At 36.8% G+C, this 26,215-nt stretch overlaps 3 protein-coding genes across 3 annotated transcripts; 1 reads left to right on the top strand and 2 right to left on the bottom strand.

Annotated features, from left to right (window-relative positions):
- The first annotated feature begins 2,079 nt into the window (after positions 1-2,079).
- On the top strand, positions 2,080-8,281 carry LOC123961948 (high choriolytic enzyme 1-like). Its single transcript, XM_046037780.1, has 7 exons — positions 2,080-2,148; positions 2,414-2,504; positions 3,036-3,191; positions 5,248-5,365; positions 5,497-5,675; positions 6,558-6,639; positions 8,149-8,281. The coding sequence occupies exons 1-7, from the start codon at positions 2,080-2,082 to the stop codon at positions 8,279-8,281; spliced, it is 828 nt and encodes a 275-aa protein (XP_045893736.1).
- A 1,603-nt stretch (positions 8,282-9,884) lies between these two features.
- Positions 9,885-15,483, bottom strand: LOC123961538 (high choriolytic enzyme 1-like). Its single transcript, XM_046037014.1, has 7 exons — positions 15,412-15,483; positions 14,841-14,886; positions 14,105-14,257; positions 12,887-13,004; positions 11,753-11,931; positions 11,302-11,383; positions 9,885-10,017 (listed from the first exon to the last, which is right to left on the bottom strand). Exons 1-7 carry the CDS (start codon positions 15,481-15,483, stop codon positions 9,885-9,887), a joined length of 783 nt encoding a protein of 260 aa, XP_045892970.1.
- A 2,187-nt stretch (positions 15,484-17,670) lies between these two features.
- LOC123961730 (high choriolytic enzyme 1-like) lies at positions 17,671-24,733 on the bottom strand. Its single transcript, XM_046037356.1, has 8 exons — positions 24,617-24,733; positions 22,849-23,006; positions 22,256-22,301; positions 21,018-21,170; positions 20,108-20,225; positions 19,044-19,222; positions 18,707-18,788; positions 17,671-17,797 (listed from the first exon to the last, which is right to left on the bottom strand). The coding sequence occupies exons 2-8, from the start codon at positions 22,921-22,923 to the stop codon at positions 17,671-17,673; spliced, it is 780 nt and encodes a 259-aa protein (XP_045893312.1). The 5' UTR covers positions 22,924-23,006; positions 24,617-24,733.
- Between the last annotated feature and the right edge of the window lie 1,482 nt (positions 24,734-26,215).

The following is a 26,215-nucleotide window of genomic DNA, read 5'->3' as shown; positions in this document are numbered from 1 at the left end:
CTCAATGTATCAAAAGTTAAAGTATGTATTTTTCAGACTGGGCCCTGTGCTGGGTTATTTGCATAAACATGTGAATAGTACTTTTAGTAGTTAAAGTGAGGCTAATTTTAAATGCTTTATATACTTTAGGCTAATTAAATCTGATCATAGTTTATATACTGATCATATGTTGTGTTTGTAAAATCTTCATCTGAAACTAAAGCTGTTAAATAAATTTAGTGAAGTAAAAAGTACAATATTGAAATGAGATGTGGAGTATTGTATAGTACATATAGTAAAGTATAAAGTAGCATAAAATAAAAATACATAAAGTACAAGTACTTCAAATATGTACTGTACTTGAGTAGTTACAATTCACCAGTTACATACGTTATATTTCTTGTGTAAAAGTGAGGGTTTTGGCCAGATGGTGGTGCCACTGGAAAGGTAACTGCAAACATCTGGCTTCAACTTTTGTTGACCATGAAAATACTGTGAATTCAATGATAACGATGCCTTTATTTGTTGGGATATTTTGCTCTGGACCAAAGACAAAACCACTGACTTAACATAACACATGCTAGCTGCTGCCATCAATACAAGCAACTAACATATGTGGAAATAAATAATCAATATATTCTTGCATAATTAATAATCAGTCGCTGAGTTGGTTCCACTGAGCTAAAGGCACTGAATGCCCTCCATCTAAAAGAGAAAAACAATTCATCCCCTGAAGCTTTTTCATGTGACAGATATCTATTAGACTATTCATGCATCAATGCATTAAAAGCATTTTAGTTAGCTAGTTTAAACTACTTTTCCTACAGCTATGTTGTTTAGTCAGGGCCCCTTTAAAAGGCCTCAAGATAAATCTGAGACACCATGAGATCATTAATGGGAGAGGACAGAAGAAAACAAAAACAAAGTTCTGCTACAAAGATTTATTCAGTGTACCTTTTTGGACAAATGTATGCTTTGTGAGAAATAAATTCAGCCTTGAATAGTTAAGTTGGAAGGTTCAAACCAAAAAGGTCGGGATCCATTGGTTTAATATTCAACCACGAGTTGAACTTTATATATTTATTATATGTTTTGTTTATGTAAAGTCTTCATATGAAAAGTAAAATAAATGTAAAGGACTAAAAGATATAAGTATTACCAGCACGAGTGTGGTAGCACTACTTTTAATAGCAGCAGTTACCAACATAATGGCATAAATAGTAGTAGTACTAGTAGCACTAGTAGTAGGGGTGGTGATGGTGCAGTGGATAAAACACATGCCTTTGGTGTGAAAGACCCGTATTCAAATCCTCACTATGACAGATCCACCAATGTGTCCCTGAGCAAGACACTTAAGCCCTAATTGCTCCAGAGGCGTGTGACCTCTGAAATAAATAGCAATTGAAAGTTGCTTTGGATAACAGCATCAGCTGAATGAATAAATGTAATGTAGTAGTATAATCCTTGTCTGTAAAATAGCGAGAAAAAAGGCTTCTGTACAAGGCCACCATTGTTCATTTGTTAAATCAGCCGAGGTTCATTATGGTACAAACACACAGAATGACACTTTTAAACCTGAAGGATTGATTTGGCAGCGTTTAAGTGTCTGTCAAGCTCTGTGACCTCGTCAAAAACACTTCCATAGCATCTGTAAGCAACTCCTATATGTTCTCAGAAAGTGAACACTTAATCTCAAAGCAGTTAGTACTTAGTAAAAATCAATATCAGCATTGAATACCTTAACACACTCTTTGTTTCCATGGATTAGTAGGGTCATATATCTGCTAAGGGTGGATCTTGATGTCAGCAAGAAAGATGTGAAGAATCAACTTCTCGTTTATTGAGGTTTAACAACGTAAATATCAGGATTAGGGAGGTAATGCCGTGTGTACGTGAATGTGGACCTCTATATGTTTTGCTATAAAAGAGGATGACGGGTGCCTTCACAGAGCATCACATTTCCTACGTTCCTACCTGAAATAAAGAGGTAAAGGTAAGTGAATAAAACTGCCTGCCTGCTTTCAATGTTGCTAATTCTAATGATGGTGTTTGTTTTTGCTTGACTGGTGGTGTGTTTCAGCCTGCAGGTTGTTCGGTAGCATGGCAGCAATGAAGTGCATCCTGGGTCTCCTGGCCCTGCTTGCAGTCTCAGCCTGGACCAAGGCGGGGGTAAGTGCCTCCGGGGTGCCTTTCACACAATTTATTTCCTTTCACCAGAAGAAGACCCTCAGTATCAACACTGCTTTCCAGGCAGCCCTGAGTACAAATAATAGTATCATTGAATAATAATAATAGTTTCAATGTGTATTACACACACTTGTGTTAATTGAACATTGCTTTTTTGATATTGTCACTACAAAACATTTCCATCCGAGGTCAAATTGTTAAATTTTCTTGACAACACGACAGAGACGCTGTCACTTTCTATTTTCAGGTTGTGAAGAAGGTGAGCGGTGGCAATAACGATCAATATGAGGGTGACCTGACCGTCACAGAGCTGCTGGAGAAAGCCAACAAAAATCTCAGTAAGGCACAGTAAATGTGTCACTCTGACTCAAACAATTTAAGCTGTAAAAATGTCTCCATTAATGGGTCAAACACACGGTTATCTTTTCAGGAGCCACAAAAACACTTTTTTTCCAGCATGAACATCAATTATTTCTGATTTTACTGAATTATGTTGAGGGGTTTTCATGTACTCAAGAAAGAGCCTGGTTATATGGTTAAAGTCATCACTGTATGGGCCTATTTTCTTTTACAGCAGACGTTTTGACTAGTAATAGAAGAAAAAGCATCTGTTACCAATAACATTAACAGTTGCTTTGTTCTGTTCAAGTGTTCCAGTAAGAGACAGTGAGCATGGGTCAGCATGCACAATACTAAGATCCTGAAACTAAAAGCATCTTAATGGAATTTAACCATCAGTGATTATATATATATTTATAGCTCTTTGTGGTTTTTTTTTTTTTGCTACTGCTGCATGTCAGCATGTCTTGAAAAGTGCCTATGAAGATGATTTTTGGGTTGGGGTTTTCTTTCCCTCTCACTGTCTGCAGTGCGTAACCGAGACAATATCGAGATTAGAGGTGACATTGCTGTGTCTCGTCTGCCCACCCTGAGAAACGCCGACCCCTGCGTCCTGCGTGGTTGTATGTGGCCTAAAGCCACTGATGGCAAGGTCTACATTCCCTATGTCATTGCTAACCACTACTGTAAGTACCTCCATACGTTCCCCTGTCTCTGCTACTGTTTATATTCTCTAAGACACATTTTTTTACACTTGAATTTATGGTAAAATCTTCCTAAAAGATTTTTGAGCTTTAGTCTTCTGTTTACCTTATATTTTAGTCATTGCTCTAGGGATGGGATTGTCGAGCGAGCTGTCTGTCAGTTTTACTTTGGTGACATCAATGTTTAAATTCTCATCAAATAGTTTAACTTTGAGCCAAAATGCAGCTAACACACTGATATGCTAAGTGTTAGCATCTCTGTAAGCAGTGTTTTAGGGATTTGCAGGTTAATTAATAGACATCTCAGTTAAAAGTCTGGGTTACATACAATATCACCACTGTTTCCTAAGCACAGGTTTAAATATGACACTGAAATGCTGTTGACACAACAGTAACTATATGTTGTAACCTTCATGTAATGTAAATTGACCTGAGCACTGACGCCCCCTATACCAGGGGCAGCACGTGATTTTCACGCAAAATGCAAATGGGAAATCCATGGACAATCCTAGTATTTTGTCACCCTATGCATGACACACACCTCTGTGAAGCTAGGAGGCTCAGCTAGAACGTCAAACCAACCATTTTTATCCACACCAAACACACATCAAACACCAAGCAGCTAAATGAACTTAAACATAAATCGCTCTGTAATCACTGTATATGGCTGCAGTTATTGCTGTCCAGATATCTTTCATCTCATCCTACACTACAGTCCCACGACTCGAAAGAAAGCTAATCTCCAGCTCTGATCAGCTGTGTAACTCATATCACTGAAATCACAAAACTCAGTTTTTTTGAGTTATTAGCCGGATGATAATAACAAACGCACCAATATCCATATACAGTTACAACTGCTGACTTACTTTTGCCGTTTTTGCTGTTTTCAGACCAAAAACCGCTGTTTTCTGTGTGTATAAAGACCTCCCTGGCCGCCATCTTGGTAGTGCGCACTAGCTGAGCTCTTAGGTTTCGTTTCTCTCCTCAAAATGAAGGAGAGAAGAAGTGCTGCTTTGGAACGGACGGTGTTCACTGTCATCTACTGGCCGACTCGTAGGAGCTACACAAACATCCAATATATCAATTATATAACGATTCGTCTGCTCAAAATGAGGAGAAAGTGCCCTGTTACAGCCCTGTAGTGCTGGAGTGCTTTTGTTCACAGGAATATTGATCAATATTCACTGTTTTTATCAATATTTCAATGTTTTGGAAGGTTTATGTTATTTGGAACGTGTTTATATGGACAGAAATAGTGTTTTGAAGAAAACATATTTAGTAAATGTGGCCAAAACATGGACATTCGTCTGGTATATTTTAGAAGTGTGTAATAACCGTTGTATAATTTTTTCATCAAATTTACAGTTACAGTTGTAGTCCAGATGTATTAGAATATATTCTGTTGCATTTTAATGAGTTGGATGATGGTTTTGATAGTGGTATTGCTCTAAAATATAGATTTAAACCAGGCAAAGATGAAAATATCTTATTTTACTTTATTGCATCTCCATTTACTCTGTAATAGAAAATTATTGTATTATTATTATGCATCTAGGCCTAATGGTTGAGGAGTTACTACTGATTCATTTTGGGCATGTTATTTTAGGCGTTTTTCCTAGAAATAGGGACAAATAGCTGGAGGTTTCCATAACATTTACAACAAGTTGTAACATAACAGTGGCAGTAATTTACTGAGCAGTAGTAACATAAGTATAATAGAGTTTTTGGCATTCTTGTTAGTCCTAACCTAAAGTTCAAGAATACATAAAAAAATAATTGTAACATTTATAAGGAATTACTGAGCCTTTTTTAAAATGAAACTATATGTTTATGAGCCATTTTTAAATACTGACATCTTCAGTAGGAACCTGGTTGGAAGTAATGGGCTTGGGGCAAAGAGCGACAGACGGTATAGGGAAATAATAAAGTACTGAGAAACACATTGTTGGTTCTGGTCTTTTAATGGGATTTTTTGACTAAACACAAATCAAATCAAAGTCTCTCTGTGTCATTTTCATCTATGTCTTTTCCCCTCCAGCTTCTCGGGAACTGGATATCATCAACAGAGGCATCAACTCCTTCTCCTACTCCACCTGCATTCGCTTCATCCCTCACACCAACCAGAAAGACTACCTTTACATTCAGTCTTTGAATGGGTACGTAGCTCGTCTGTTAATGTCATATAGAATGTCAAGGACAAGTTTACCCATAATGACATTTAATAAGAAAACAGCCATGTTAAGTGTCTTGCTGAAAGAACCACTTTTGATCTCCAACATCACTGCAGTTGCTACTCCTATGTGGGTCGCCAGGGCAATCGCCAGACCGTGTCTCTGAGCCGTCAGGGCTGCATTTACCACGGAACGATCCAGCATGAGCTGCTCCACGCCCTGGGCTTCAACCATGAGCAGTGTCGTTCTGACAGGGACCAGCACATCCAGGTCCTGCTGCAGAACGTCATGGCAGGTCGGCTGCAGTGAAAACAGATTCCTCACTGTTCGTTACATTTATTCATTTAGCTGACGCTTTTTATCCAAATTGCTATATATGTCAGAGGTCGCACGCCTCTAGGGATTAAGTGTCTTCCTCAGGGACACATTGGTGTCCTCACAGTGGATTTGAACCCGGGTCTCTCAAACTAAATGTATGTGTCCTATCCACTGTGCCATCATTGTTTTAAAGCTAGTTGGTTTAAAACAGTGAGCTCTGGATTAGGAGATTTAAGGGCATTTACCAGTGCCGTCTAATGAAACTGAACTGCGCTCAATAACCACAACCACAGCCTTCACGTGCTGCTTCACTCACTGACTTTTGTTTGCTGACTAATCAGTAACTGACCAAAAGTGGTGGGAAGTAACTTTGTACATTTACTAAAGTACTATTGACTGAACAAAGATTACAAATTGGAAGTACAGACCTACTATGTACTTTATTTGAGTATTTAATTTTGTGTAACACTACAGAAATACACCCAGAGACCCACCTTTTTTCAACAGAGCTGTGCTTGCTTGTTACTTTACAGATTCAGGTTTTAAATTTAAAATATATAATCAACTTGTGAAATGTGAGCCATTTAAAAAAATGAAATTTCCCCATACTGGTTAAATTTCCCCCAGCGTGACCAGCTACAACATCAAGATGTTGCTTATATGTAGAAGTAATAGAAATACAATAATATAATATTCAATAATATAATACTCTGAAATTATTGTGCACAGTTTGATACTTACTACTAGAGTGATGAAACTAAAAGTTGAGTTACAAATGTGGGACTTTTACTTATAGGGTATTTTTACACAGTGTTATTGCTACCTCTTAAGGATATTAATACTTCTTCCATCACTGCAGGTAGTGAACACAACTTTAACAAGATCAACACTCTGAACCAGGGAACTCCATATGACTATGGCTCTGTCATGCACTACGGCAGGTCAGTTTAACACAACATTGGATTAAACCATGTTACAGTCTTATAAATATTATTAATCCAAGTCTTTTTCTGGTCACAAGTTTTGTTGTCTGGTGCTCAGCATCATCCATCTATGAATTCTGTTGTACTGTGCCTGTGAGTGTGATGTAAAAGATAAGTTTTTGGATGAATAGCCTGCTGCTGAGTGATAGAGAATGAGTAGTACAATACAATTAACAAGACAACAACCTTTCATAGGTCCCTTTTCCTCATTTGTTTTTTGCTATTTGAAAGAAATTGTTTACTTGTTTTCATTGTTTTATGTTTGGTTAAATGACTTTGTAATTCATGATTTTATGGCATACAATTTATTTACTATATAAATTAACTTATTATTGTTGTTATTTTAGAGAAAATTTTTAACGAGTTTAATGATGTGGCCTGTACTGACACGTAAGTGATAGAGCCGGGTTAATTTTTGGAATTATTTAATTTGAGCACATGTTCATTCACTGCAGTGATTGATGTTGTACAATCTCCTGTTGCCCCATCAACTTCACTAATACATAATAATGCTCTATATAATAATAATAATAATAATAATAATAATAATAATAATAATAATAATAATAATAATCAACATTATTTATATAGCACTTTTCTTAACAGTGTTACAAAGTGCTTTACAAACAGAAATAAAACTAGACCAAATCAGATCACAAAAACATTGAAAACAATATAAAAATATATCATACGTTAAAGTTTTCACAAAAAGACAAGTTTTAAGGACAGATTTAAAAGAAGCTACAGACTTGTCCGTTCATATTGAAAGACGCACTTTAAAATCTGCACAGTCATAAATATCACAAAAACACTTTTCATTTTCTCACTTTACTGTCACAGGACAGTGCATGCTACAGTGTTAGCAAGCAGCCCTGAAACAACAAAATATATCTGTAGGTGATATATGGATGATTTTGGTTGTTTTTAAAGGATTCGGCTTGTGATATTCTTTACTTTTGTCATTACAATGTGTAATTCATCTCTAAATACTTTGACTTCCCTATCCTGTCTGTAGTTCACATCCCTAAGCTGCTTTGCAAGTCTACAAATATACAGTTTTACTTTTTTTAAAACTCTGCAGTTTTGCATTTGTTGGGTAGGATTTTTAGTGGCAGATTTATATACATTTAGTGCAGCATCGGAACAGTGTATGTGGGTTTGACTCAAAATAAACTACAGTGTGAATGTTCATGGTAACAAAGGAACATGTCACTCAGTGGTGTGGCTCAGTGAAGTGCTTTTACTAGTTTCTGAGCAATAATAAAGTTTTATGGCTCAGAGGAATAAGATATTATCAAGCTTTGGACATACAAACAACACTTATTTGTTTGCGGATTTTTTGAAAATAGTAAAAATACATACTTTTACCTATCCTTTAAGGACCGCATCTCTGTATTTTATATAAAGTTTCTACTTGAGGAGATTACAATGTAAAATAATTGATGTCTGGTCTTTTCTTCTTTTAAGGCTGGCATTCTCCAAGGACAACTACAACCCCAGCATGGTGGCTATTCCAGACCCCAGGGCCGTGTTTGGCATGGCCAAGCAGATGAGCCAGAACGATATCAACCGCATCAACCTATTGTACTGCAGGAACTAGTTCTCCAGTCCTGAAAATGTTACACTGAAGTTTCTTTGACCAATATTAATTCACTAATTCATTCACTCATGTGAACTTCTGTAGGAGGAGAAGTCTGTTAGGGTCATTACAGTGGGCTTAACATCATAGCATCATATTGGGATTAATCATTTAAAATAACTATGCAGATAATTATTATTAACTATTCATTCTGTTGGTGGTGGGAGTCACATCTCCAAATTACTTATCAATAAATATTCATCTAAAATATATATGTTTTTTGTCTCATTATTTAAAATGTAACTTATGATGATACAAAATATTCTGCTATTTAGTAGTTTTACTAAAACACTTTACATTTAGGCTTTAGTCATGTAGCTGATACTAACGTAACAGTGAAGAACTTATGGTTCAGTGGTGTTCATGGATGAACTGTAGCGACTTATACCATAATATACTAGCTACTTTAAAGACTAATTGAATTGTATGGTTTACGGCAAGATTTGTGGTCAGTGATTTTGTTTCTTGTAGCCAGACTCAGTGGTTACAAGTTTGAGAACCCTCCCCAACACAGAAGTGTCATGAACAATGCAGACAACAAATCATAATAATAATACTGGTGGAGTCAGTTTAAAGAAAAACTAAAATATCCTGAGCGGAGTAAAACAAGTGTTACAGTAAGAAAAAGGAGACATAAGGTCATCGTAATGTTTGTTTGTTTTTTGACGTTTTATTGAAGCTGATTATATTTCAGTCATATTCAAACTGAATGAAGGCTCAGTAATCACACAGATCGACACTGCTGCTCTCACAGGAAGGAATCCATTGGTAGTTGAACCCAGGAAGAAACTCCTGTTTTGGGCCTTTGACAGAAAAATTTAAATCAAATTAAAATCAGAAATCTTGAAGATATTTTGATCAACATCAGAATATGAAATAGACAACACTAAATTCCCAACCTGGCTTTCACCATCTGGCCATCTAATCACCCCCCCATAGTAATTGGCTCAATGTTTCACTCCCTCTCTGCCTCAAGCTCATGTGCGGTGAGCGTTCTGGCGCTAAATGGCTGCCGAGCATCACCCAGGTGGGTGCTACACATTGGTGGTAGTTGAGGTGAGTCCCCCCTACTTCACTGTGAAGCACTTTGAGTTTCCATGATAAAATGCTATATAAATGTAATAAATTATTATTATTAATATTATTATTATTAAATACAACACTTTACAAATAAGCATTTATCAAAAACCACTCACCTGAAACACCCCACTCAGGGCAGATAGCAATTATCCATGATGTTTTGTAAATATATTATTATTTTAGCAATGAGCCATATTTAATTCTGATTCTCATGGGTGCACTTCCTCTGTGTGAACTGGGTGCTCTTCTGAATGGAAATATAAACTGAGATAGAAGCACTCAAAAAACACAAACTTGCCAACTGAAGCCATAATGTTTGAGTTTAGTCCCACTTCAGGACAAATAAAAACATTCTCATAAAATTCGTACATCTTGCACAGTGATCGTAAACTAAAAGGGATTTTTATGCAGAAAGTGGGAGTTTGGGATTTATCTGTATTCTGTTTGTGTGTGTGTGTGTGTGTGTATTTACTATTCTGGCCTATCAGTAGTTGCAGTTGTACAGCCTGTTGAGCCTGGTGATGTCGTTCTGGCTCATCTCAGTGGCTGTTCCGAACTCGACGTTTGGATCAGGGATTGGCACCATGGTGGGTTGGTTGTTCTTGGAGAAGGCGTACCTGGAAACAAACACATTACACTCGGAAAGTGGATGATGGGTAGCTAATATAAGGTGCAGGTATATGTGACATTGTGGATCAGATTCAGACGCACAATGGCTGAAATTTTGTCTAATACAAAATTAAGTCAGTTCTAATGTTGTCTTTGTTCTGTCTGTCCTGAGGAGGATAATTTTTAATCAGAATCAGAATAAAATTTATTGCCAGGTACATTTTTACATACAAGGAGTTTGCCTTGGTATACTGGTGCTTTAGAACATAAATATAGAAATATAAATATAGACAAATTAAGATATCAGAAATGTACAAGTATACAAAATAATAGAATAATACTATGAAATACTAAATATAATACTAAAAAATAATGCAAAAAATATACAGGATATTAACAAGCAATGTGCAAAAATTCACAGTAAGCATAAAAGAATTAGTGCAATGGACACAGATCAAAGTTTAGCATTGCTGTAACGTGTGGGGTCAGGTGTGTGTTCGGGTTTGTGGGGGGCATGAGAGTCAGTGGGGACCCGGGCCTTGTTAAGGAGGCCACTGCAGTAGGAAAGAAAGTGCTCTTGTGTTCTTGGTCCTGATGGACCGCAGCCTCCTGCAGGAGGGGAGTGTCTGAAACAGTTTGTGTCCAGGGTGGGAGGGGTCAGCCACAATCTTTCCTGCACCTCTCAGAGTCCTGGAGGCCTACAGGTCCTGGAGAGATGGAAGGTGGCAACCAGTCACCTTCACAAAAGAGAGAATGATACGCTGCAGCCTGCCTTTGTCCCTGGCGGAGGCAGTAGCGTACCAGGTGGTGATGGAGGAGGTGAGGATGGACGTTGCTTGCAGAGACTATTTGGTAATAAATGGTGAATAAAAATGTTGTGTGTGGTAGAACCCCCAGCAAGGCATATTGCCAAAGAGGTCTAAGACAATCAAAGAGTCAAGGAGTTGCAACCACAACATTAAGTTTATAAAATAAGCTATGAAAAACATCTGAAATCTGCAACCGCAAACACTCAAAAACAAAATAACAACTTTGATGGGCTGGCCAAAATTATCCAAAGAAAGTATGATCTGGAGATTTCCCTCTACCCTAAACCAACCTTAAACTAAAGCTAACCAAACAAAATAAAGCCACAAAAACAGGACTCAAAGAACATAGACAGGAAACAAGAATCTATAAAAACAATGGTCACAAACAAACGGCTGCTGCCATGGCAGGAAGGTGGACAAGGTGCAGAAGAACCGTCAGTAAGTTCAGTTAAGACACATCGTGCATGGTGTTACTGTACCTACTTGCTGTACTGCATGACAGAGTTGTAGTCGTAGGGGGTTCCCTGGTTCAGAGTGTTGATCTTGTCGAATGCGTACTCCCAACCTAAGTAGAGAGCAAGCAGGCAAAGCATTGTTTTAGATGTGAGTGGGTAGTAGAGTATTGCTATTTCCACAGCCTTATCTTTGCTGTTTTGTACTGAAAAAACACTGTGGATATTTTGTTATGGAGTTAAATCTACCGCTTGTCCTGAAGGTGGCATTGCATTAAGTGGGGTCATTAAAATAAATAGGGTTTGTCCACTCAGGAACAAGTATTGTTGTATGTGCTCAGTAAATTTCATGGCACAGCACTTTCTACACAGGCAGTGGACATAAAGCAGGCTCTGCAACATTTTCCCACATAAATTTAAATTCTTTGATACGGGAAATTTGAGCCAATGGTCAATAGATAAAAGGTCAGGGTATCCCCCACCAGGTATGACGTTCTCCAACAGGATGCGGATGTACTGGTCTCGGTCGGAGCGGCACTGCTCGTGTTTAAAGCCCAGGGCGTGCAGCAACTCGTGCTGCACCACATGATGGTACAGGCAGCCCTGTCGCTTCAGAGACAGAGCCTGTGCGTTAAAACGCCGACCCACATAGGAGAAGCACCTGAAAGAAGATAAACAGTCTGTGTTATTGTATATGTATTCACATTTGACACAGTTAAGGAGACCAAATCAAAACAAAGAATTAAACTCTTTATTTTATTCAATCCTTTGTTTGAGCAATATCTCCAAGAGAAACATCTGTACAAGAGTAAACATGTACAGTTAAGTATGGATAGACAGAAAATTCACACACACACACACAAGTAACATTAGTTTCACATTACGAAAAGCAATTACAAGTGGAATTGCTAATACTTGAGTTTAGCCTTTTAATATTTTTTTTTGTCATAATTTAAAACAAGCTTATGTTTGATAAGAGAGATCTGAAATGTATCAGAAGTGTTTGAAATGGCCAGATTAAGAGAAGAGCTTGTAGAATATCAAATACAATTTGGAGGGACAGATTTTATATTGTCATATGGTGAATAAAAGAGGACCAAGAATAGACCCATTTGGAACTCTTATACAAACCTTGATAGCACTTGATTTGGAGATTGAAAACTACACTGTGGGATAGTCATAAATCTTTAAAATTACACTAATAGCGGGTTATCGCTATAGACAGTCTCAGAGGTACGTATAAAATGAATCTAATTTTTACTAAGTGGACCTTTATATTTTGAAAATATCAAGTAATAAACAGTTGTTTCTTCATTGCGTTTTTTAATGAACTTGTAACCTCAACACTATTATGTACAGTATTTTGAAATGGAGCCTCAATTGCATGTTTCTAGAGAGGTTATATGCTGAAGTCACTTTATGTCAGGCAGTTTAAATGTCAGAACCTCATATTTATAATACGGTGGAATTCTGGAAGAATAATTTCTCATGTGGAAGAAATACAAGTGCACTATAAGTTAATTAGAAATGTGGTAAATAAGAAGACGTGGAAACCCCTGTATTCCATTATGTCGACAATATGTATTCTTAATTTCAAACATGAAATAAGGACAAACCCGTCCAGAGATTGGATGTGGATGTAGTCTCTTTCACTGGTTCGAGGGACGAATCGGATGCAGGAGACACTGTGGAAGGACTCTAGGCCACGTTCAATGATGGCCCGCTCTCTGGATGCTGAAAGCGTATGAATCATTTAATACAGATTCATCTTGACATATTTCAGGCGAATAGGAAGAAGAATAGACATAAAATCTTAAATGTGTTAGTTTTCTTGTTAAAAGTTAAATGAGAAGTTTGATACCGATCTTTTCGTTGTATGCTAAATGTGAACCTGCTGCCAGTTATCTTAGCTTAGCACAAAGACTGGAAACAGGAGAAAACAGCCAACACTGCAGCATGTCTAAAGATTACTATTTACCACATTATATCTCCTTTGAATTTGTACAAAAACCAAAGTGTAAAAACAACATGTTGTGGTTTTACGGAGTGCCAAGCTTTTATGTTGATTTTGGTGCTCTTGCGTAGAGCCAGGCTAGCTGTTTCCCCCTGTTTCCAGACTTTGCTATGAGAACTGGCTGCTGTCTGTGAGAGCAGAATTGATTCTCTCTTATAACTCTCGGCAAGAAAGCAAATTAGTGTATGTCACAAAATGTTGAACTATCACTTTATAATGATATAATGCTTCGATAGTTTTGATCTTGCATAATACATTTGATTATTCTCATGATATTTGTGTTGCCTACTTTTACTTAAAGGACAGATTCACCATTTTTCAAGATGTGAAACAGCTAGGCGTCAATATGAACAAAGAAAAACAGGCTTTACTTATTGACCATCAAGAGATCCCCTCCTAATTCAATTCCAATGTAATTGATGGGAAACAAAATCCACATCTGAGTTTATCAGAGCCTGATACGAGGCTTCAGTAGTCTAAGTTGGCCAAATCAAGTGGATATCTTCTAAGCGCTAAAACTAAAAAGACAATAACTTTAAAGACACAAACTTGGTTTGTTTAATTTAGGCTACTTAAGCCTCATTTTAGGTGTAGATAAACTTTTTGATAAATTTTTGCATGGAACGAGGATTAAAGATTTTATCAACATTAGAATCTCATTAGGAGGGGATCTCTTGATGGCCAGTACAAACAGAAGGGATGATTACAGCAAGCAAAACCTGTGTCAATGTTAACATGAGCACCTGACTATTGTTTTAAGATAATAAAAATATGTTAATACTTCTTCCACCACCACTGAAGTGAAAACTGCTGCACTCACTGTAGTCGTCTGCGATGATGTACGGCACATAGACCATGCCATTACTGGCCTGGTCCCACTTGCAGTTGTAGGAGGTGCAGGGGTCAGCGTTTCTCTCACTCTCAGAGTCATAAGCCATGTCATCCTCTACAAAGAACCCATCAGGAGCTCTGACTGATTTTAAAACACGGAGCACAGGACAGTGTTATATGGAAGACCAGTGAGGACAAAACGCTTTCTCAATATCATGACAAAATTAATTCATAATCTTGACATATACAAGCTTCTTATGAGATTAAAAGAGGAGCAGGAGTATGTGTGTGAGTTTTGATTTAAAAATGTAATTAGTTAAATGGGTTGTTCATGTACAATTAAGAAAAAATTAATTCTGCTTTTAAATTGTATATTTTTGCTCAGAAAGTCTATACTATAGGTGTGTTTTGTGTGACCTAAAAACAATTATAAGGATAAAAAAGATAAAATACTTTAATGGTGGTGTTACAGTTGATAAAATTTATGACAAATAATCATTCTATGACCTTTATAATGTAGCTATAGAAAATCTCAAACTATGGAATGGAAATTATAGCAGACATATTAGCCTTCTGTAACTTTTCTCATAATGTCTTTTAAGACACACATGAAACCAAGAAAGACGCTAAATGTCGTCTCAGTTGTAACAGGTAGCCTGGCTGTGTGGTAAAGCATTGAAATGTACTTGAATCCAAAGTTTTTACATTTTTATCAAATGCCTTACCAGTGTGTGTGTTGGCTTCCTCAATTCTTTCAGAGACAAATTTAGCCTGTGATGAGAGGAGGAGGAGGTTGAACAGCATTGGTGGTATAAAGTCATTATTGAATCAAATCAAGTCAAATCCAGAGTCCGGCGGGTTGTTTTCTAAATGATTTTTATCATAGTAGTAGTAGTTTCCTCATCAAAGTTAAAATCAATAAAGCAAATTTCACTATTTTTATTTTTATTTTTATATTATATATTATATTAGTAATTAGTTTTATAAAATGCACTGATGAAGTGAATCCAGGAAAAAGCCTTTATTGCTTAGTAGTTTAACTTCGATCCAATCCAAACAACAGTAGATTTTCAAGTTTATGACATATCAGAAAATGTGACTTGAACACAGATAATATACAGTTGGGGTACAGTTTTTGTCAATTTTAAATTACTCATTATCTTCTGGTGTTATTTTCCTGGCTGGGTTTTGGTGAATTTTATGACCCTGAACTGTTTTTAAAAGCACCAAGAAATGTATGAAATGTGCCATATCAGCAAAAATGTTCTTTAATTTTGAATGGACTTGAAAACTCACCTTCTTCTCCTCAGCCCTGATCGAAATCACCATCAAAGCCAGAAGCCCCAGAGTGCGCCTCAGACCAGTCATGTCTCCTGAAAACCTGAAGTTAACAAAGTTTTTGTCGCTGAAGCCACAAAAAGTCAATATAAAGTTAGCCCAGTATTTCTGTGTAGCTTTGGATCCGTTACACTGGGGGAAAGAAATGACTGGAGATATAAATAAAGCTTTTGCAACTGATAAGACTATTTCACCTTCATGCCAGATGCTTGTTCCCATAATGCAGTTGAGTCTTAACTGTGCCACAGAAAAAAATAGACAGTTTTTCTTTACTAGTTAATAATAATCAGTTCAAAAGGGGTTGGGGTATTTAACTGTGAGATTAAAGACTGTTAGCAGTTGAATAGCTTGTTGAGCCTGATGATGTCTTTCTGGCTCATCACAGGATGCAGGGTTCAAAACGCCAGGTTCTTTAAAGATTCGAAGTAGGAAATATGTGGCAAAACAAAAGGTTACCAAAAAGAAAAAACCCAAACCACAAAAACAATGGTATCAAATACCAGGAAGTGTACATTTTGGCTTCCACTGTTAATTAATATTAATCCATCAGTTTTATTACTGTGAATAATCTATAGGTTTTTGCTTTGTGTATAGAGAAACTATTTTCATTCTAAGACTAACTATTTCACTTTAAAATTAAATATTAAACAATAAATAATGATAAATGTGATAAATAATTGAGAGGTGGGGATGCGGAATTAGGTATACTTGATTTACATTTTAGCCACAATTTGCATCATCGTGCTTACGAGGGATTTATTTTTAAAAGTAGGTGGGATAGTTGTCTTTTTCCTCATCAAAAGTATATTTACTTTCACTCTGCGGGGAAATTCACATGTTGCAGCAGCACAAAGACAGAAATAAGTACAGGTAAATAGAGAAAGTAATTAAAGTCCAGATTACAAGGCAAGAGTGACATAGTGGTGTGATTAGTAACAGCAAAGTCAAACAGCCTACACCAGAATAATATAAAATATGATTAAGTAATGATACTGTTTGTCTGTATTGATAGAAATATAATAATGGTTTTATCAATGGAGTCTGAAGGCTTAGACAAGAGCAATATAGTGACTGTTTCTGGTTTAACTAAAAGGATCTTGCTCTTTGACAAAAAGGATTATGTCTGCAGGGATGTTTTTTGTTATGATTGAAACTGGTTGCAGATATTGAAGAAGTTTTTGAACAATAAAGTTTCAATTACAGTTCATTTTATGAAGGTATTTATGATCCTAACAGACTGAGGCAGATCATTCATCTCTGCTTAGATGTCTGTTGGGAACCAGCTCAAACAGCAGAATCACATTCAGATTTGTCCAGATTTCAGCTGTCCAAGGTGACCCGTCCTATCTTGCGCAGACCAGACCTGACTATCTTTAAAAATCAATAACCAATCATAGCCAACTCTGGATTATTACTGGATTGTATATCTTGTAGTGTGTTCCCTGGCCTAAGAAGTTGACATGTGCTGTCCCTCGACATTTACCCTGCTGTGTGGAAAAGAATTCCTGTTTTTTAGGGCTATATCTGGTGGGCGGCATCCAGGAGAGAGAGAAACACGGAGGACATATGATGGGTCAAGACAGGTGCAACCCCACAATCTTGATTTATGACTACATCACCCAGAGTGCAACTCAACCACTGACAGTTCCTTGGAGATTTCGGTGTGCTATGCTACTAATGTAAACTTTGCCTTCAAGCAGAGATGAGCAGCAGGCTTCAGAGGTCTGGCACTAAACACTACAGTATATTTACCCTAAAACTGAAACAATGAGCTTACATGTTGCTAAAAAAACTCCATCAAACTTGGGCAATTATTCCCTGTGGGTTCAAGGGACACCTTTTACATTACAAGTAGTAATTTGATTTTGTGTTAAAATATAAATGTTCTGTAGATTTTACACGTTCATCACGCAAACGTCAAATTTTGAATTCAGGAATACTTGGTGCACAAACAACAAACAAGGCTTCAATGAACAGTTTATTGTCAATACAATGTCTTGAGAGAAAACACAGTTTTAAACAGCTGGTTTGATGTCTGAATTGGCACCATGTTGTCAGGATTGTTTTCATCACCTGTTTAATAATAGAAATAGAAACGTGTAAAAAGGTAACAAACACAAGTGCACATTTTGTTAATAAATTAGATTTACACAGGGAACACTTAACGACAACTGATACATAACATGTATACAAACCTAGTATGTGTTCTCTTACTGTTTAACATTTGTACAGCCTGTTCAGTCTGGTGATGTCATTACTGCTCATCTGATTGCCCGTGCCGAATTCAACATTTGCGTTGGGGATTGGAACCATCGTGGGCTTATTGTTCCCGGAGAAGGCATACCTGGAATTATAAAGAGAGGTTGAATTATTTTTGGTTTGTATAAAAAAGTCTTATATCAATATTAAAACCCACAGAACTTTATTCAAAATTATTGTTGAGACATAAAATTTCCACTTATCCCTGAATGAGGAGGAGCATTTTATGTTCAAAAGATACTGAAAATTTTAACATACTGCAGCCATTAACAACATGTTTTGACACTAAACATTATGCAATGTTATGTTTCCCATCTTAAATAGAAATGATAGTTATTTAAATACTGTTTAAAGGGTTCACTCAGGTTACAAAACTAAATGGCTTGATTATAAAGATGTCGTCGCTTTGTTATAATTTTTGTGTGACTGTGTGAAAATTATTAGAGGGGGAAAGGCAATCGGACGAGTGTGAAATACTTTATTTTTGCTGATTTTGAAAACATTTGGCGGTTGTGCTTTTTGTGCACTCTTTGGAGGAAACATGCTGCACGCCAGGACACATGACACAAGAATCGTGTAAATGATTTTACAGACAATCAGATGTCTTGATCTCAATCATTACTGGGCTGTCGCATCATCTGATCTAATCCATATTAATTTTTTGAGTGGCATCTGGGTTTGGTGGAAAATATTTATTTTGCAGCTCTTTATTAAAAACAAATTATTTTGAGATTTTGAGGGGAGGGTATTGTGTTTTTATTTCCAAGTTAGGGGTCAAGGCCCAAAGAAGATTTTTGGAGGGTCTTGCTTTTTTGTGAAATGAAATGCAAGATTCAGCCCCCTTCTGCTGTCGCCAGGCCAATATTTTTCATAAATTCCCTTAATAAAAGGTACTTCCAAAATGAGGGCACAAAGTTATATGAACAAATAATTATAAAATCAGTTAATGCTCATCTGAATAAACAGAAGTTAGATGAATTGTAGCCATGTCCACCTGTGGTACTGCATGACAGAGTTGTAGTCGTAGGGAGTGTTCTGGTTCAGAGTGTTAATCTTGTCGAAGGCGTAAGCGTAACCTGAGAGGGAAAAAATCACAACAAAGGGTCAGAAAAGACCAGAAAACTGTCTTTTACTTGTGATCCACTCAGTCGTCAGTTTGTCAAGAAATCAGTTTTAGGATTTTGGTAAAAGATATTTTCTGTCATTTCATTTAAAAATCGATTAATTGATTGATCAAGAAAATAATTGGCAGCCTTAATTAAAATAATAATTCCATTTGCAGCCCCAGAACATTCAGATCATTTTAAAATTTGGCTGCATTTAGTACAGACCAGACTGGATGTTTTCCCACAGGACCCTGATGTGCTGGTCCCTGTCAGAGCGGCACTGTTCGTGGTTGAAGCCGAGAGCGTGGAGCAGCTCGTGCTGGACGGTGTTGTGGTAGAGACAGCCCTGACGGTCCAGAGACACCGTCTGGGCATTACCACGGCGGCCAACGTAGGAGTAACAGCTGCATTCATACAATTAAATGAAAAAATAATAATGATCAAAGCAGGCACGAATAGTTCATGGCTCAGGTATTTCTAAGATTTAGAGATTAAGATATTTTCATACACTGGTAGTTATATTGATTGAAAATGATATTAAGGAACATAAAATTTAAGATTTTTATTTTTTATTTTATGTTTTTTATTTAAACGGGAAAAGATTAAGAGCAATCGGGCCTGACTCAGTATAGAACTGATTTTCAGCAGGTTCCTGTTCTGCAGAACATGAATACCTCAAACACAACAAAACTCCAAGACCATACAATAACAAACACACAGCAACAAGCACACATAACAGTTAGAAGTTTCTCAATGTAAAGTGTGATACACACAATATTTTCACATGATATCTAGTGTTAAAATATAACTCAGTAAGGACATATTTAAAGAAAGACCTGTGCTTATAAAATAAATTACTGATGTTATTTAGTCTGGTTAAGAATTCAACCCTTCAACAAATACTGAATTTATAAAAGTACCAGTTTCAGGTCCATAATTGCAACTAAAACTATTAAAACCCACAAAACTTTATTCTAAATTTTTGTTGAGATACAAAATTTTCACATATGTCTGAATGAGGAGGAGCATTTTATAAAAGAATGTACAAAACAATTGGAATATTTTGGCACTTTAAGCAAATGCAGCCATAAAACATGCTTTGACAATTTGACATGAAACATTGCGCAATGTTATATTTCCTATTTTTATCTGCCAGAAAGACAAATATTTAATCTATGATAGGAAGAAGATACTGATATCAATTATCTTGCATTTCATAATGCACAAGCACAGGTTTGAGTTAATGAGCTGCATGTCGTTTACCCACACGCAAGCACATGGTTTGTTACCCATTGTTGGACTGGATGCTCAGGTAGTCTCTCTGGTTGGTGCGTTGGACAAAGCGAATGCAAGAGACATCAGTGAAGGATGTTAGCCCACGCTCGATGATGGAGCGCTCCCGAGAAGCTGAGAAGACACATGCAGGTAAGATAAGTAAATAATATGCTCTGACACAAAAAATTAAAATACCTGCCATCTTGCCTGCCTACCTGAGCACCTTCTGCCAGTGCATGAAAGCACCTCCTGGTCTGAAAAGTGAAGCCAATGCCTTAAACCTGCATTCTTTCTAATAGCCAGCAGGGGTCGACTCCCTGAATGTATAGAAGTCAAAATGACCCTACTTGATTTATTGAGTAATGATAATAATAACTTCCCTAATAAGTTTATGGTCTCAGTTGCTGGTTTTAGGTGTTTAATACATCATGATATTCATTTTGTGGTGTTGATATGGTCCCATTTAGAGGAAAATAGACAATAAAGCAGTTTATCCTTTAGGGCATGGCTACCTTGTAATTGACAAGTCGATCCCAAGGTGACCTGTCAGGCATAGCAATGCCTATCAGAGACAGACATTTTTGCGGGAATCCTGTGGGATTCATGCAGGATGGGAGTCAGTTTCACTATTCATCGCGGGACTGAAAGATCAGTTTTATATTTAAACATGCAGTTCTAATATGAATAAAGACTTTACCAAACTAAGGTTACCAAATTGTCACTTCTGATTTCAAAAAAATAAGATGAAACACAAACCAATGGGTGACGTCACGTTGGCTAGGTCCACTTTTTTAAATAAATTCTATTGTTTTCGTGGTGTGGCTTTACCTCCAACCAATTAATTAGATATCCCGTTTTATTTTATATCTCATGTCATAATGAAAGCTGTCAAATTTTTTTATGAAGAGTTTTTCAGTTACTTACAGTAATGTGTGGCAATGACATAGGGCACGTAGACCTTCCCATCGCTGGATTTGCCCCACATGCAGCCCCTGGAGGTGCAGGGATCAGCGTTTCTCTCATTTTCGTTGTCATAAGCAATGTCGTCCATGACCAAGGGCTCGTCCTCCGTATGCACTGTTGGAGGAAGACATTACAGAGTCAAGCAGTAATTTGACCAGAGGTGGAAGAAGTATTCAGATCCTTTCTTAAGTGAAAGTACTAATACCACAATGTGAAAATACTCCACTATGAGTAAAATACCTGCATTCACAACCTTACTAAAGAAAGGTATGTGAATATTATCAGAAACTGTAATCTGAAAAGAAGCTAAAGTTGTCAGACAAATGTAATGGAGTAAAAAGTGCAATATTTGCCTCTGAGATTTAGTGGAGTATAAAGTATAGAGTTGCATAAATTGGAAAGTACTTTGAATTTGCACTTAAGTACAGTATTTGAGTAAATGTATGGAGTTACATTTCACCAATGAATTTGACCCGTAAAAGTACATCAGTGTTTTACTGGAAAGTCTGACTAAGATTTGGCATTTCCTCTGTTTATCATCTGATCTGATAATTGAAAAAAAGGGTCAGTAATGTTTGTAAACAACAAGTTGTTGTTGTTGCAGACAAAGTAATCTCTATGTTCGATATACCCCACATAATGAAATTATTACTACACTGATTCTATTCTTACAGCCTCTTTGAGATGCTTGTATTGATATGATGTTTTCAGGGAATCGCTGTAGAATTAATCCACCTGGGAACATGAATGTACTGCTCAACTCTTATGGAAATCCACCTATTAAATTGTGAAAGTGACAAGAAGTTTATGGCCTGTCCATAAAGGAGCGTGTCCAGCCTTGTGTCCACAATGTCCACAGTGAACCTCATGGCACTCTGATTCTGAATGAAAGTCACTACATCACTGTTTCCCAACCTTTTATTGGTTTATGCCCTTTATATAGCAAAGCAATACCTACATTTGATGTTTGTTTTTACTAACATTGTCTTCCTTTTTAACTATTGCTCAGCACGCTTATGAATGATTTGCAATTTTAATCTAATATTCTTTTTCAGGGTGACTTTGTAACGTAACATCTGTCTCGGAACTACAGACGAAAATACGATTTGGGCTAATTCTAGTGCATTTACAGCATTGTTTAATAATGTATACTGTCCCTGTTAAATAAGAAATAATCAAATAAATGCATGGGGTCTTACCGACATCCTTGTTTGCCCTCCACAGGAGCTCAGATACAGACAGATCCTAGATCAGGGAGATGACATCATTAGTAAGGGCTCAACTGAAAAGTTAAATGTATATATGTAGCGCGTTTTGCTATTTGGTCATACTTCCCTCCTGTGTGTATGTACGACATGAGCATGTGAAATTGTGGATGTCTGCATCAACATCAGGAAGACACAATGTACTGCATTGGCAACGTGCATGTTAAATAATAGAACAAGTTCATTTGTGTGTCAATTAATTCAAACAAACACTACATGTAATGTCCCTAAAATTCTGCCTAAATTATCCTTTAAGCTTCTACGAAGTTAGATAAAATTTTGCTTACTGTCTGACTGTATATGTTCAGAATCCTTATTAACATTTAATTCATGCTACTTTTTTTATGAGCCACTCCAAGCAGTGACAGATGCATGTTTGTTGTTGTAAATTTTTAGTTTTACATTGAAACAATATTGATCACGAGCATCAGTTAGGCTGGTTTGGTGTCAGTCATAAAACAACCTGAACGAAACAAACAAACAAAAAGACACAGATTAAATCACAAACACATTACAAATTTTCTCACCTGCTCTTCAGCCCAGGAGCAGTCAGAGACCACAAGAAGGACGAGGAGACTGAGCGTGCACTTGAAGAAAGCCATGTTACCAGCCTGCAGGTGTTCACTGTTAACACCGGGATACTGCTACAGCCACTATTTATACCTTTCACTGTATCTGTTAACTCCTGAAAAAAAAACACCACTTTGCTTAGTGATAAGATGAATGTTGCCTTGAGAACACGCTGCAGTTTCCCACCTTAACATGAATAAAATCTGCTTGTGGTGGCAAAAGATTGTTGAGACTTTGTGGGACTAAAGGCCCTGAGCACACCTGCTTCAGAGCTGTTACAAAACAGATCAACCTGATTAGTTTGAATGAATGTTTGTTAGAAAACAGTTGCTGAATTACGGAAGATAAAGCACAAACCTTATTCAACAAAGACAACATATCACAAATCAATTTTCTTACTTCAATTACTGTTTACCGAAGCCCTTTTCTGACAGGAATAAAATGTTTGTAAAACAAAATTATGCCACACAAAAGTGTTGACTTATTACTTATTATGGTATAAATTTGACTTAATATCTCAAACAAACAAAAAATATATAAAATAAGTTTTATATAATAATTTTCAGCATCATTTTTAGCAGGCAGATACAGTCTTCTGTACTAAACAGTAATGAGTAGGAAGTAAATTCTTAAAATGTGGTCAAAATTTATTTAAGAATTGAATATGATTTCCAGGTTAATCTATGATATGCTGTCCTTTACTTACTTCCATTTCATAATTATACTGCTAACATTGTTGCTTCTCTTCATTGGAGGGTCGTTGTTACCTACCTGCCCAGCAGCAAATGACAAACAGACAAAGTTAGGAACTAGCTGGTAAAGACTTTTATAATTTAATTTTAAGTAATGTGTTTTATTTTTCTGTTGCAACTTTGTTCAATTTCTTTTCTATTTTTCTATTAAAGATTTTTAGATTTCCCTTTTGATTTTCAAATTGACATTTTATAGTATGCACTTTTATCCAATGATCTTTTTAATATCCAATTTTCTTTATCATTTTATTTTTTTATATTTAACAATGGCCCCATTTTCCTTAGTATAAAAATAATGATTTATTCTGTTTTTTTTTTAAATTTACCTTTTCTCTTTTTATTTTATGTTTGGTCAGAGTATGAAGGTGCAAACTGGAACTGTAAAGGACTGTTGATGGGACAAAAAATGCATAACCTGTTTGTTGTAATAGTTCACAGCATATAGCATGGATAATTGTTAGTTGTTATCATGTGACTGATGTAGGCTGTTTTGAAAGCCCTAGACTATCTTCACACATGTGGGGTGAACAATAACCTTATTTGGATCATAGACTGTAAAAAAGAAGTTCTTTTGTTTTGTTCTCTCTCCCTCCCTCTTCCTGTTCTGGACAATCCTATACATAGTACACAAGTACAATATAGTGAAACATTCACCCACTGTGTTCTCTTTGGTAAGGAGAGACACTGACATCAAATCTGTTTTAAAATGTGTTTTTAAATGCAGAATGGCTTATTGAAAAATGTAACAAAGGAAGAGAAATTTTAGTGCAGGGAGTTCACATTAAATATAGCTGTGATATTCATTTTATACATCTATAAATTCAAATGAGACATCATTGCGCATGACAACATCCGAGTACTTGGATGGACTAGGAATTATACAGTTTATGCTTAAATGACAGCGTGACCACTGGATTTTTAAAAAGAGCTCAGCAAACAAATAAGTGGTCAAATTTGTGGGTTTTCTTGTCACCTGTCTCGCCCTGTTAGACCTCTCTCAGCAGAAGGCCATAAGGACGGATGGGACAGTCAGGCATCTAGTCTCATCTTCAGCTTCACCAGAGGTGGCAAGTTTTACGATGGAACTGCCCACCAAACTGCCAAATGCATATGAAGGGGTGTGTCTCATTTGCCTAGTGTAGTACTACAATTCGGCATGTGTTTGAAGTCTCTGCGAAACATGAATTGGAAGCCATTGAAAAAAACAGCACTTTTTTCAATAATTATGAATAAATATTAATATAAAATAAAAAATGCACTCAACTCAAATATGAGGAGGTGTGTCTCATTTGCCTAGTGAAGTACTACAATTCGGCATTTGTTTGAAGTCCCTGCGTCACATGACTTGGAAGTTATTGAAAAAAAATGATGATTCTCCCATAACACTGTTTACACATTTTCACGTAATTTATTGATGGTCCCTAAGCTAACCCCCGTTGGTTAAAAGCGAGCCATCAGAGGTGAGCTAACCGCACTTATCTAACCGTCACTGGGTGAACTGACTAAAAAGCCGTCACTGGATCCTGGGTGAATGTCTCTCGAATACCCGTCGCGCACCCTCTTTCTCTCGTGCTCACTGCAGGCATGCTGAGTAACGTTTGTGTAGAGTAGCGTTCAATCTTTTTTTGTTTTTTTGTTTTTTCTACAGCCAACGAAATTCGCAGTTGTGTTTCTCAAATGAACTGGAAGGAAATTCTGGGATATAACGTCAAGGAAAACAAAAGCATATTTACCTTGAGGGCAAAACGCTGCCATCCACATGGGCGTTGATACACCTCTCCACCTCTGTAATAAGTCTCGGTGTCTCTCAAATTGGTGAAATCATAGTCGAACTGTGGGTGAAAGAATTCATCCTCGTTGATGAAGTGATTTCTTTCGAATACACTATCAATGTCCACGTGGTTCTTTGGGGACGAACCTGTTGCCAGTAGGGGTTCTGCTCCGGCAAAGATTAAGCCAAAGGGTTTCGCAGAGAATGCTGCCTGTTTTCCACCTTGCAATAATCTTTCCAGGTGGTCAAAATTGGATCTTGACACCGGGCTGTAAAGTAAGGGGAGGACATGGAATTTCAAAGCACATAGTGGTCACTTCTTGCAGTCAGTCACATTTGAATTATATCTACACTGCATTTTCACAACTCATTCTGCAAACAGGAAGGCTTTTTATGTATTCAAAACAGTAGTGTGTAACATTTTCAGAAATATCTTCTCAATCCCGAGAGTAGGCTATCAAAATATCTTTTTGCCAATAATTACCAGGTTTCATCTCCCTTCAAGATTGAATGGATGAAATTTTTGATGTGCAGGTGCTCCCGCGCTGCTCCACCATCACAGCCATCTCCGGAATGACCAGATTGTGATATGTTTTTATCAGAAGTTACATTGGCATTGCAAAGTGCGCACAAAGCTTCAACGGCAACTTCTTTGTGGATCATCTTTACAATTAGTTCTAGTATAAACAAGTAGTCTAGTCTAGAAAATGTCTTGTTTGAAAGGAATGTCTGAGGTTTCTAACGTCCTGGGTGCCATAAACAATTAACTGACAGAGACGCTCGTTTTTATAAGCAGACGCC

This window comes from Micropterus dolomieu, linkage group LG22 (assembly GCF_021292245.1).
Source record: "Micropterus dolomieu isolate WLL.071019.BEF.003 ecotype Adirondacks linkage group LG22, ASM2129224v1, whole genome shotgun sequence".
Lineage (NCBI taxonomy): Eukaryota > Metazoa > Chordata > Actinopteri > Centrarchiformes > Centrarchidae > Micropterus > Micropterus dolomieu.
The sequence above is the reverse complement of the archived record's forward strand: the minus strand, read 5'-3'. Positions and strand labels throughout refer to the sequence as shown.

Excerpts from the sequence above, each read along its gene's own strand:
- LOC123961948 (XM_046037780.1), top strand. The coding sequence starts at position 2,080 with ATGGCAGCAATGAAGTGCATCCTGGGTCTCCTGGCCCTGCTTGCAGTC. Across the intron at positions 5,366-5,496 it reads TACATTCAGTCTTTGAATGG|TTGCTACTCCTATGTGGGTC; the intron begins GTACGTAGCTCG and ends ACATCACTGCAG. Across the intron at positions 6,640-8,148 it reads TCTGTCATGCACTACGGCAG|GCTGGCATTCTCCAAGGACA; the intron begins GTCAGTTTAACA and ends TCTTCTTTTAAG.
- LOC123961538 (XM_046037014.1), bottom strand. The coding sequence starts at position 15,483 with ATGACTGGTCTGAGGCGCACTCTGGGGCTTCTGGCTTTGATGGTGATT. Across the intron at positions 14,258-14,840 it reads GGAAGCCAACACACACACTG|TCAGAGCTCCTGATGGGTTC; the intron begins GTAAGGCATTTG and ends TTTTAAAATCAG. Across the intron at positions 10,018-11,301 it reads TCTGTCATGCAGTACAGCAA|GTACGCCTTCTCCAAGAACA; the intron begins GTAGGTACAGTA and ends GTTTGTTTCCAG.
- LOC123961730 (XM_046037356.1), bottom strand. The coding sequence starts at position 22,923 with ATGGCTTTCTTCAAGTGCACGCTCAGTCTCCTCGTCCTTCTTGTGGTC. Across the intron at positions 21,171-22,255 it reads GAGGGCAAACAAGGATGTCG|TGCATACGGAGGACGAGCCC; the intron begins GTAAGACCCCAT and ends TTCCTCCAACAG. Across the intron at positions 17,798-18,706 it reads TCTGTCATGCAGTACCACAG|GTATGCCTTCTCCGGGAACA; the intron begins GTGGACATGGCT and ends TTATAATTCCAG.